Genomic DNA, 12,278 nt, shown 5'->3' with positions numbered 1-12,278 from the left:
ATTTGCTTTTATGACATGATTGGTGTCATTAAGCCAAATTTCCAGTTTGTCTTGAAGTGATCTTGTTAACAATGCCGCCATTTTGCTCAGAGGCAAACGGACCAGAGGTAAAGTAGCTGTCTGAGAGCCTATCAAGAAATCACACCATCATCTCTTCTCGTCACTTAAAGTAGGTCACCTCACGAGAATCCACAAACACAAATTAGCAATAACTTATGCAAGCAAACTGAATAAAACGCTCGTTTCAGGCGACTTTTTCCCAGGCAGCTTGGGAGGCACTTCGCCAGTGAATATGCAAACAAATGTCTGCCTTTTCTTCTCGTGAACTGCCTCGGGGTAGCACCCGGGATTTTCAGACGACGCCTTCATAACATCATTTCAAAAACAGCGTACGATTATATTTTATTGACTGAGAAAGCGTCAAGTCGGAAAACAAGGATGTTAGTGTGAGAAAAGATTATAGTTTATCTCCTCGCACTCTTATTTTACTCAAGTCAGAATCGCACGGGGGAAAATAATGAGGTACTTAAGGCCGGCTCGCTACGACGGCGCTACAATAACAAAAACACCTTGCGGCCTTATTGGTACTCGATAACGAGATGCTGGCGGTGAAGATTTTTCCGCAAAGTCACAAAATTGAGCAAAGTTTAAGGACGCTGAGGCGGGAAAATCACGTTTTTAAGTAGAATTAATTGCACCCCTGCATCTGTCATCCGGATGAGTGGAAGAGTAAACATGGCGGACGGGGAAAAAAAAAAAAAAAGCAGGTAGGTCTGGGAAAAAAAAATGGATGGATAAAGGGCTGAAATCCATCGGGCTGGGGAAAATCTAATAACGCGGTTACAATACAAGAAGATGGGACACATATTATGGTGATTACTGCTCATTTCCATACATATAGAGCACTCACTCCGCCAGTGAGTCAAGGAGAGTGCAGTGGCGCATGTCAGCACACACTCGCAACCGTTTGAGCGGCGGTGCAACCTGAATCCTCCACGTGGCGGCAAAGTCAATGGGCGGGCGGGGACCTGTTTACCAATGGGTCTCAATGGGCTGCGTAAGAGCGCCATGCACCTCTTCACCTCATGGGGCTATTTGGCTGCCAAGTATGCTGAGAGCACTCGGGCGTGACATTCAAGATTTGGAGGAATCCTGTTAAAATACGAAATAAAAAAAAAAATGGCATGCCTTTGAGAGGGCCATTGACTTTGAAATAAATGAAAAATACCGCCCCAGAATACGTCACTGTGAAGATCACTTGTCTAGGTGGATGACTTGAGAAAATCTCCCGAATGCTTCCATGCTGAGATGAGCCAAGTTCTTAATTGTAGTACCGTATTTTCCGGACTATAAGGCGCGCCTAAAAACCTAACATTTTCTCAAAAGCTGACAGTAAAGTTCTTAATTGAAGTACCGTATTTTCCGGACTATAAGGCGCGCCTAAAAACATAAAATTTACTCAAAAGCCGACAGTAAAGTTCTTAACAGAAGTACCGTATTTTCCGGACTATAAGGCGCGCCTAAAAACCTAACATTTTCTCAAAAGCACCTTATAGTCCGATGCGCCTTATACATGGACCAAATTCCTAAATTTAAACTGTCCCGAAACATTGTGTCATGAAATCAATCATAAGTGGCCCGCTGACGACTATGAATCATGAATCAAAAAGACTGGATCATTATTTTGTGATTATAAAGTCATTTGTTGCGTCTGAAGTTGAAATAAAAAAAATAAAATGGAGAATGATTTGATTTGGATTCAAAATCTAACATAATGCATTAATGGTGAGCCTTATAGTCCGGTGCGCCTTATATAAGGACAAAGTTTTAAAATGGGCCATTCATTGAAGGTGTGCCTTATAGTCCGGTGCGCCTTATACTCCGGAAAATACGGTAGTAAAATAACAAACTTTTAAACTTTTGACTTAACTGTAGTTTCCCACTAACTCGGGGGTGTCAAACTTATTTTTGAAGCGGGCTTTCCTCTAAGGGCCATTATGACAATGAAAAAAAAAAAAAAATTACACATGACAAATATTTTGGGACAGATTTTAGCCAACATCACTGAAGTTAACAGACATGATTTGCTTTCACGGGCCACATAGAATGATCTCAGATCTGTCCCCCGGGCCTTAACTTTGACACCAACTTGTGTCTCCATACTTGAGTCCAATTGTTGTCCAAAGTGGCGGTCAGGCAGCATGTTGCGACATTTAATCAAATTTGCGAGACTCTGACTTTGGGTTGACACCCTGCCGGCAATTTTGTGTTTACAAGCGCTGGGCTTCGAGCAGCACTTGAATTTCTCGCTCCCAACGCTGATACTTATTGTCTCGGACAGGCCGAGCATCAGGCAGAAGATTGTTTTATAAGCGGCTTCTGCGAGGCATCTTACTTGTCAAGACGCATTTTGCGGTCGAAAAAACGTCTCAATTTACCAAAAGGGAGTGTGTGATGGGCGTCATCACACTTCCTCAAACTCTGACACGATGACAAAACCTTGTGGACATACACAACTCATGAGGTGAGGCCAGAGTGGCGATTCTTGTCACATGAGAAAAAAAGTGTGGAAACCTTAAAAATAGGGATGCAACTAATCGATGATGTCGATATGTTGCCGATTAAAAGAAGAATTGAATAAAAAACACCTTTCAATTTCCAACGCTTATAAAATGTGCATTAATTTATGTTTTCTGAACTTAGAATTTAAAATAATGATAATTTCAGTAATGTTTTGATTTGTAACAAAATAGGCAACAAAAAAATGCTGATTATTGAAAATGCAAATGTTTTATTTTGACTCAACACAAATATAATCAGTCCGCTTTCATGGGGGATGACATATTGGAAATTATTATTATTATCATTATTATTAATAATAATAAATAATAAAATATTGACAAGATTTGTACACTTTTAAATTAAAATGACTGTCTTAACGATTACCGTATTTTCCACACTATAAGGCACACCGGATTATAAGGCGCACCTTCAATGAATGGCCCATTTTAAAATTTTGTCTATATATAAGATATATACATTTAGCCGGACTTTGGACACGCCTGCTGTAGTGGCTCAATATTGGTCCATATATAAGGCACACCTGATTATAAGGCGCACTGTCAGCTTTTGAGAAAACTGAAGGTTTTTAAGTGCGCCTTATAGTGCAAAAAATACGGTAATCTATTATTAAAAATCCTTCTCCATTAATTTAGTAATCAATAAGCAGTCGATGAATCTTTGCACCGATTGCTACAAGAACTCAAAGTGAAGACCAGCACGGGATATGGCAAAGTAGTGTCAGAGGCTAAGTCCGGAATCCAAATGTCGATATTTCCTCCTAAACGGCACCATCGGGAGCTTAGCAAACTGCAAACAAACGCAGCAGCTGTGATGTGAATTAAAACGATCTCGGTGGCGTGTATGTGCATGTTATGCATGCGTGTGGCGTGATTAGGGAGGCCATTTTCCGTCACATGTAGTTGTGACACACAGCACGTTGCGCCGCTGAGCTGCTTCATTACCCCTGAATCAAATCCTAATCGCTGATGGATGTCCCGATTTGTAGCGACACAAGCTACGTGTCTTCGTGTGTGTGTGTTTGACTGCAACGCTGTGTGGAGGTGTCAAAGCATTTAGCCAAGATAGTGTTACAATTAAACCAATCAAATCCAAGATAGAGAGAACATCTTGCACTTAGAGGATCTATCTGTGGATCTATCTATCTATCTATCTATCTATCTATCTATCTATCTATCTATCTATCTATCTATCTATCTATCTATCTATCTATCTATCTATCTATCTATCTATACTTTTAATCTGGAGCAATGTCTTCATCGAAATCGATGGACTGCCCGAGCTCTATCTATCTATCTATCTATCTATCTATCTATCTATCTATCTATCTATCTATCTATCTATCTATCTATCTATCTATCTATCTATCTATCTATCTATCTATCTATCTATCTATCTATCTATACTTTTAATCTGGAGCAATGTCTTCATCGAAATCGATGGACTGCCCGAGCTCTATCTATCTATCTATCTATCTATCTATCTATCTATCTATCTATCTATCTATCTATCTATCTATCTATCTATCTATCTATCTATCTATCTATCTATCTATCTATCTATCTATCTATCTATCTATACTTTTAATCTGGAGCAATGTCTTCATCGAAATCGATGGACTGCCCGAGCTCTATCTATCTATCTATCTATCTATCTATCTATCTATCTATCTATCTATCTATCTATCTATCTATCTATCTATCTATCTATCTATCTATCTATCTATCTATCTATCTATACTTTTAATCTGGAGCAATGTCTTCATCGAAATCGATGGACTGCCCGAGCTCTATCTATCTATCTATCTATCTATCTATCTATCTATCTATCTATCTATCTATCTATCTATCTATCTATCTATCTATCTATCTATCTATCTATCTATCTATCTATCTATCTATCTATCTATCTATCTATCTATCTATCTATCTATCTATCTAGCTAGCTAGCTAGCTAGCTAGCTATCTATCTAGGTATCTATTCTGACTAATTTCCCACGTTGTCTCATCTTCACAATTTCTTATTTTTCAATCACAGGCAGCTCTCAATTGTTCATGCTAACACAAACAAACAAACACACCTATTTTTGCATCATCAAAACCTAAGCAACGTCAGTCACATGTTCCAATTATTTCACGAAAAAAATAAACAGGTGCGTTGAGACGGAAGTATCCAGATTGCGTCAGCATCAGATCCACTTGTGATATCAGAAATGTCGAGCTCTTGTCTTATCGTCATCTTTTCATGTCAACACAATATCAGTCTACGGCAAAAATAAAATTAGCCTCACCTTTCCAACACTTTTGGAGACGTTAGCTTGAAAAACAGAATCCTTTCGAGGGAATTCACTCTAAGAAATGCGCACGGCACGTTAAGTATCCTACAGCTACGATTTGCAGCTCCAGTCAGGGATTGTGCGCGCTAAACGGGATTGGATGAGTGCTTTAAATGGCCCTCTTGGCGGCGTGCGTCTGCCGCCATCATTTGCCGTGATCTCGCCATCCCGGTAGGCCACTCTGCACTGAGCCCAGCCATTTTCAATTGATTTAGTGCATTAATTAGGGCCCTGTTAGCAAGTGTCATGGACAATATCTTACGATTTGATAAGCAAAAAGACGCACCGTGGGATCATCTTGAGGACATGCTAGGGTTTGATTGCGGCCATAGCTTTTCATTTTATGGAAATGGCTTTGTTCGCCAGTGGCATAGAAACTGCAAGACTTTCATTCCACATCGAAGAGAGAACGTCTGCTTTCATCGGAGTGAGGAAGAAACGGACATGACGGTGACGAGATAACGACTGCGTACACGTTTGTTTTTGCCTCGTCTTCCTGACATTGGCAAAACATAACCTGGCATCAAATCGCCAACTGGTGTCGGACATTCTGTAGATTTCTCATTCTGTGCAAAAATGCATAAGGGGGTCAAAAAATGACCCAGTGAGGTTATTTTTCTGAAATAGCTTCATAATAAAAAGTTATTTTTTTCATATTCCAGGTATTCTTCAAAAGACATGTTTTTGACATAATGGCATTTCAATTTCTAACTTACCTTTTATACATTTAAAACCCTAACCCTAGTTTGAAACCTTGACTCTACTTTGAAACCCTAACCCTAGTATGAAACCCTAGTTTGAAACCTTGAGCCTACTTTGAAACCTTAACCCTAGTTTGAAACCCTAGTTTGAAACCCTAACCCTAGTTTGAAACCCTACTTTGAAACCCTAACCCAAGTTTGAAACCCTAGTTTGAAACCCTAACCCTAGTTTGAAACCTTGAGCCTACTTTGAAACCTTAACCCTAGTTTGAAACCCTAGTTTGAAACCCTAACCCTAGTTTGAAACCCTACTTTGAAACCCTAACCCTAGTTTGAAACCCTACTTTGAAACCCTAACCCTAGTTTGAAACCCACATTAATGCTGACGTTTTGACAGGTTAGCATGTCAAGCTAACGGCTAACGCTGCTGCTAACACCACCTTTTTGTGGAATTATTTGTGTTAGCAAAGTCAGATAACTGTTACTAAATAAATAATCATTTGTAGTCGCTTGCTCTTGTTATTTAATGTAGAGTAAATGTGTAGAAATGTTCGTCAAAGCGGAGGTCGTGATGTTTTGACAGGTTAGCATGTCAAGCTATCGGCTAACGCTGCTGCTAACACCAATTTTTGTGGAATTATCATTCATTTGTTAAATCATTTGTTGTCGCTTGCTCTCGTTATTTAATGTAGAGTAAATGTGTAGAAATGTTCGTCAAAGCGGAGGTCGTGATGTAGCGTATAGCGTCTGAGCTTTCATTATCTTTAGCACTCAGCTTGTGGCCTTGGACCTACGATGAGAATCCCCGTCGCGATGATATACACTAGAGCAGCAGGTCCCACTTGTGTGATATTTCCCATGTTAGTCATGTACTTGTGTTGGCGTTATGACACTTCATCATTTACAGACTGCTTTGTATTTTGTATCAAGTCAAGGAAAAAGTAAAACAGGTGTATCGCATTCATTCTTCCACGACTTTGATATGCAGCGGTGGAGAAATTAGAATTATATTTGGGGGAAATTAATTTATGTCAGCAACAGTATCATAGAAGTGACTTTTTCTAATTTAATTTAATTTATTGATTTGATTTTTCAATTAAAAATCTTTAGGATGGTTTATTTTATTTTTTCTTCCAGGACTTTGATATGTAGCTGTGGAGAAATATGAATTTTGTTTGGGGGAAATTAATTTATGTCAGCAACAGTATTAAAGATGTGACTTTTTCTAATTTAATTTAATTTATTGATTTGATTTTTCAATTAAAAATCTTTAGAATGGTTTATTTTATTTTATTATCTATTTTTTTTCATGAGACTAACGGTTTAATGTTTTAAAAAGCTTCCAAAATAAACAATACAGTACATTTGAGGCTCAGTAGAGAAGAAATTAGTCTTTTTTTTTTATTATTTTGGGCTTTTTTTTTCCACAAACCTTCCATTATTAAACCATAAGATGCGGGCACGATGGCTTGAGAAAGCAGGGTGCTAATTTAGCTGCCAAAAAGAGTTCTAATAACGCCAAAAACCGGATTCGTTACCACCAATAGTTTTTCCAAGCCATCCAAAAACAGACACAGGTCACAATTATGGCACGATTATTTAGTGAAGGGATGTCGTTTTGGTCTTTCAATGTAAATACTTAAAGTACACAGATTTTTACATTGTCCAATTTATATAAAAAAAAAAAAAAAACATGGAGCATTTGGTATGAAGACATCTCCCTCACTGGTTGGCCTCTTCCGAGAACGTCATCCGTCTCTCCACGTCACTCTCGGCCGGTGCTTGCCGTAGATAAGCCGATTGAAAAGTGTTGCTGTCTGCCCGCGACACGCCGCGCACGTCGGCGAACGTGTCCTTCATCCCTCTTCACGACTGTTTGTGTTTGCCGACATGGGAGAGGCGGGCGGGCGGGGATGATATGTGTGCACAAGCGTGTGTGTTTGCCGTAATCCACCGACATGGCCGCTCTGAAGGCAACCTTGGCATACTGCCTTCATGCTTGCTAGCTCTGGCTGCCATATTGATCGGAGTTTAATGAAGAGCACGTCCGCATAGGTGACATCATTAGCCGCTTGGGGGCCACTGGGGCCACTTGGCGCAGCTCCCCGATTCACTTCTGGGAAAATGGGTCATTGTGAGTGACAGGCAGCCGGTGGCCAACTAACGTGGAGAGTGATGCCAGGCGAAGGCTTGGTGATCCCTTTTGATCAGTGGTGAGCTTTTCACACGGACTTTTCCGAAGGTGGAGGTTTGAGGAGCTCACTCAGCGTCACAACGTACTGAATTGGCCGTCCTGTTGTGTGATTAAATGATTAAAAAATAAAAGATTGAGGGATGAAGCAATGTCGGTATATACGTACAAAGTGAATTAATTTTTAAATGTATTTTGTATGTAATTTTGTATTTACAAAAAAGAATTTTGCTTTTGATTCAGGAATTTGGTTGTGGAAATTGTGGAAATAATTAGCAATGCAGTAATTTGGGAAAGAAAAGTTTGAATGGTTTGACTCAAACGACAAATGTTGAACGATTAATTCGTGAAGGTAGTAGTGGTGAAATTCTTCTTCGTTTTTGTCTGCTTGACTGTATTACACTGCCCTCTAGTGGCTAAAATGCATACATTAGGAAAAGCCATATTGGTAAATGGTAAATGTTTTTTGTAAGTTGTATCGCACTTTTCAGTCAAAGTCAAAGTCCGCTTTATTTATTTATTTATTTATTTATTTATTTATTTATTTATTTATTTATTTATTTATTTATTTATATAGTTTGGCACTCAAAGTGCTGCACACCAAATTTTTTTTTAGTAAAATTAATTAAATTAAATTAATGAAAGTATTTTTTTTTAAATACTTTGCACATAGAGTCAATTTTCACGAGGACCTGCTCGTATTATCTCACAGAATGACGGGGAAAATAAAACAAATGTGTAGGTGGGCACTATGGAAAAGTCAGATATCTACTTTGAACCTGAAGTGTTCGCTGAGCCGACCCATCCATCTACCTGTCAGCGTTTGTCCTGTCCATTGCTCTCACCCGCTCCATCACTGCGTGGCTGTGGCAACCACCGCTTAACACCCCCCCCCCCCCCCCCCCCCCCACCCCCATACACACACACACTCAAGTTTGTAATTTTATCACAGCTGCTATTTTTGTCTGCAGTTAAACAGCCACCCCAAAATTTCCTCGGGCGGCCCAAGGCTAATAGTGTGGTATGAATTTACAATACAATTTATTCATGCACTGACTGTCTATAAAATGGATATTTGAGTTCTCAGAAAATAATATTTTAGGTACGTCAGATTTGGTAAAATATGGTCCTGTTTTTTTATAATAAGCCTCAGCGAGTAATTATGCGTAAAATTTTTATTTTTCAATAAAAGTATGTTTGGAAAAAAAAACATTTGATTCTTGCTCATCCAACTGAAACCACAATGTGCTGGTGGACAAAAGTTTTCCCCATCTGCCAACTTAATCATCAATTAACTAATGTATAATCTCTAACAAATTAAATAATCACGACGAAAGAGCCCGTCCTAATCATTTCAAAACAAACTATCAAATAAAGAGGAACTTATTCATAATAAAAACAGGTGAGCATCAAACTGTGGTCAAGTAATAACGGGGGTGTCTCTGCGACAAATAGTTGCCATAGCAACCGTCTAAACTCCAGATATCTGACCCTTCTCGCATCCACTTAACAATCCCCAGATGTCTAATTGTTTCCCTAATGATGCTGAGCCTAATGGGACTGTTTATAGTGTTCATTTTATAGCGCTGGCCCAGTAATTAGACTGCACGCACTTCATTAAACAGCATGAAGTGAGTGGATGGCGCACACATTTATCTGTCCATGGTGCTGAGCTTTGTGAGTCGCACACGGTGGCGGCCCCGGTGACTCTGTCCATGGTGTTGAAACGACAGTGGCCTCAAATTGAACTTTACAAGCCATTGTTGTGATTTAAAAGTTGTCCCCCGATTGCGCATACCTGGGCCGTTTAATTCCACTTTGTTCATCGTTAACATTTAAAGCAGCTGCTTTAATTAGAATTTGTGGTCGCGCAATCATAATATTTGGCCGGCACTTTTTACACAGGCAATGTACAGACCATTTTTTTTTTTTTATCTGAATAAAATATGAAGCTAGTTCCTGCTCGGAATATTACAACGGATCTTGCCATGGTTTTCAAATCCCAGATTATATTAAATGCAGTGAGATTTTGATTTATGATGTCATCTTTCTCCGTTGAAATAAATGATACACAAAAAATACGCAGTATTCTACTGTAGACAAATTTGAATCTTAATAAATTAAATCGCAAGTTAACAATTTAAAAAAAGAATGGTTCATATTTTTAATGAATTAATACGTACATACAAAGGGCATTGTGCTACTCCTGGTAAACGCATATCGGCCACAAGGGGCAGTATATTCCATCCATATAATACGTTGCTATGTTGTCTTCCTTGCAGCTAGTCGTGACATCCATGAACAAGCCCATATTGACATTCAGTCCTGAATGTACAATTTTGAAGGTCGAAGCCATGTTTGCCTCTTACAATATTTATGACATTACAAGTGAGAGCTTTCCCCATTGTACTGTAAACATGTGTCACTGTCCGTGGTGCTGAAACTCATAAATCATGTTTGTGCTTTTCCTCCAGGGAGGCCAACATAATCCAGAAAGTTGATAATAATAAAGAATTGTCTTCCTACCTTGAGGAAAGAGAGGTTCCGGTTGCGATCGATGCTGGTTATCTCCAGATTGCCCATGACAACTTCGCAGTTCTCGTAGACCTTCTTCAGGGTGCGGTACTGCTGATCCAGATCTGAGAGGGTGCTTAGCTTGTTCTCTGTGCCAGGACAAACTGAAAAGAAAAAAATGCACACGAGTTAAAAAAAAAATGGGACAAGTACTTGGTGTGAGTGAGCTCCATACTTTGAAAGCGAGACATTCCGAAAAAAAAAAATCTGAATGTGAGAGGAAACAAAGACTGTCGTGTGGTTGAAGTGGGTCTGATTTCATACAACACCCATAGCTCATAAACTCCTATATTGCTTTATAGATCGTTTGCTCCGCAAAGATTAGTGCGCTGCCCTTTCCTCACTGGGTGATTCTCCATATTGCTGCGGGTACTCGGGCTCCACCCGCAATGGCGGCGAGGGGACCTGGGCTACAGTGATAAATGAGATTTGCTGACCATGCGCGCTGATGAGTTATTAGAGGGGATGATTTCAGATCGGCTACAAAGAAAGTCTGAGAGAGGATATAAAATGGCTCCGATCAATGAAAATGTGTGTGTGTGTGTGTGACTGAAAGGTGAGCAGATGTGTAATAAACCATTATTGGAACTCACTTTTGTGTGTGCGTCTATGTGAGTGCGTGTGTGTGAGTGTGAAATCATATTTTTCATATTTTTGTTGAAAATTTTTTTATCTGTCAAATTTATTTTATTTATTTTTTAATTAAAAAGAATAAAATAAATATATTACATATATATATATATATATATATATAAAATATATTAGTTTAAAATCTATAAATATATTAGCTTAAAAAAATATAAAAATATATAATAAATTATATATATATATATATATATATATATATATATATATAAAATATATTAGTTTAGTTTAAAATATATAAATATATTAGCTTAAAAAAAATATAAAAATATATAATAAATTATATATATATATATATATATATATATATATATATATATATATATATATATATATATATATATATATTTTTTTTTTTTAAATTTGTGTTTTAGGTCCAAAAATACAAGTTGTGTTTTCTGCTGTGTTGAGGAAGGTTATCTCCGGGCTCCGAATGATGACCTGAAAATTCCTGAAAATTCCTGGTCGATGTGTCCACCCACTCCAGTGTCATCGCCTTTTACATTTCTTCCTCCATCTCCTTTATTTTCTCCTTTCATTCTGGTGCTTGTTTCTCGCTGTGTTTGAAAGGCTGACACAGCAAGTTGGACAGGAAATGAAAAGAGAAACAGAAAAGGTGATGACCTCACTGGGTTTGAGCTGGAGAAGCTAATTGAGTGGGCGACGGGCAGATGCCGGGGTCACACGAGCTGCATGTACACGACCCGCGCGAACGGCCGAGATGTTCCCGAACTGAGGCTCAAGATCAGAGGGCGGGTTTGCTGCAAAAGTCACCGGAGAAAATCTTTACGCTTAAAGTCACTCCATCGCTTCTCGTCGAAACTCTTCAACACACTTTAAAGTTTTAGTTATGAGATGAGAAAAAAAAAAAGACCTGACACAAATTTCATTCAAGGCACCCTCAGCTGATGGAACAGTAAAACTTTAATCAGGAATATTAAATTTATGACGGCTTGAGTCGTTTTGTTGAGTGGAGTTCACAACATGTAGCGATTAGCAGCACATTAAATAGTCGGCGAAAGTGACCCTATAGGGGCTTTTTTTTTTTTATGGCGGCGTTTAAAAATTCGATGCATTTTTTCGAGAATATGACTCTGGAGATTAGCAATCTTGCAAACAAAGATTTTTTTTTTTTATGTAGGTTGTCAAACCCAAGGCCCGGGGGCCAGAGACGGCCCGCCACATCATTTTACGCTAACCCTAACCCTAACCCTAACCCATGCAAACAAATAAGATATTATAAAGATATTCT

General features: G+C 38.6%; 1 protein-coding gene across 3 annotated transcripts in view; it reads right to left on the bottom strand.

The window, feature by feature from the left end:
- The window catches only part of LOC125988097 (receptor tyrosine-protein kinase erbB-4), a 122,467-nt gene that overhangs the window by 60,541 nt on the left and 49,648 nt on the right, over positions 1-12,278 (bottom strand). For all 3 annotated transcript variants that reach the window (XM_049752908.2, XM_049752907.2, XM_049752909.2), the window contains exon 2: positions 10,334-10,485. In XM_049752908.2, coding sequence (XP_049608865.1) covers positions 10,334-10,485 — 152 coding nt within the window. The remainder of the gene's footprint in view (positions 1-10,333; positions 10,486-12,278) is intronic.

Source organism: Syngnathus scovelli, chromosome 2 (genome assembly GCF_024217435.2).
Source record: "Syngnathus scovelli strain Florida chromosome 2, RoL_Ssco_1.2, whole genome shotgun sequence".
Taxonomy (NCBI): Eukaryota; Metazoa; Chordata; class Actinopteri; order Syngnathiformes; family Syngnathidae; genus Syngnathus; species Syngnathus scovelli.
This window is presented reverse-complemented; position numbering and strand designations above follow the sequence as displayed.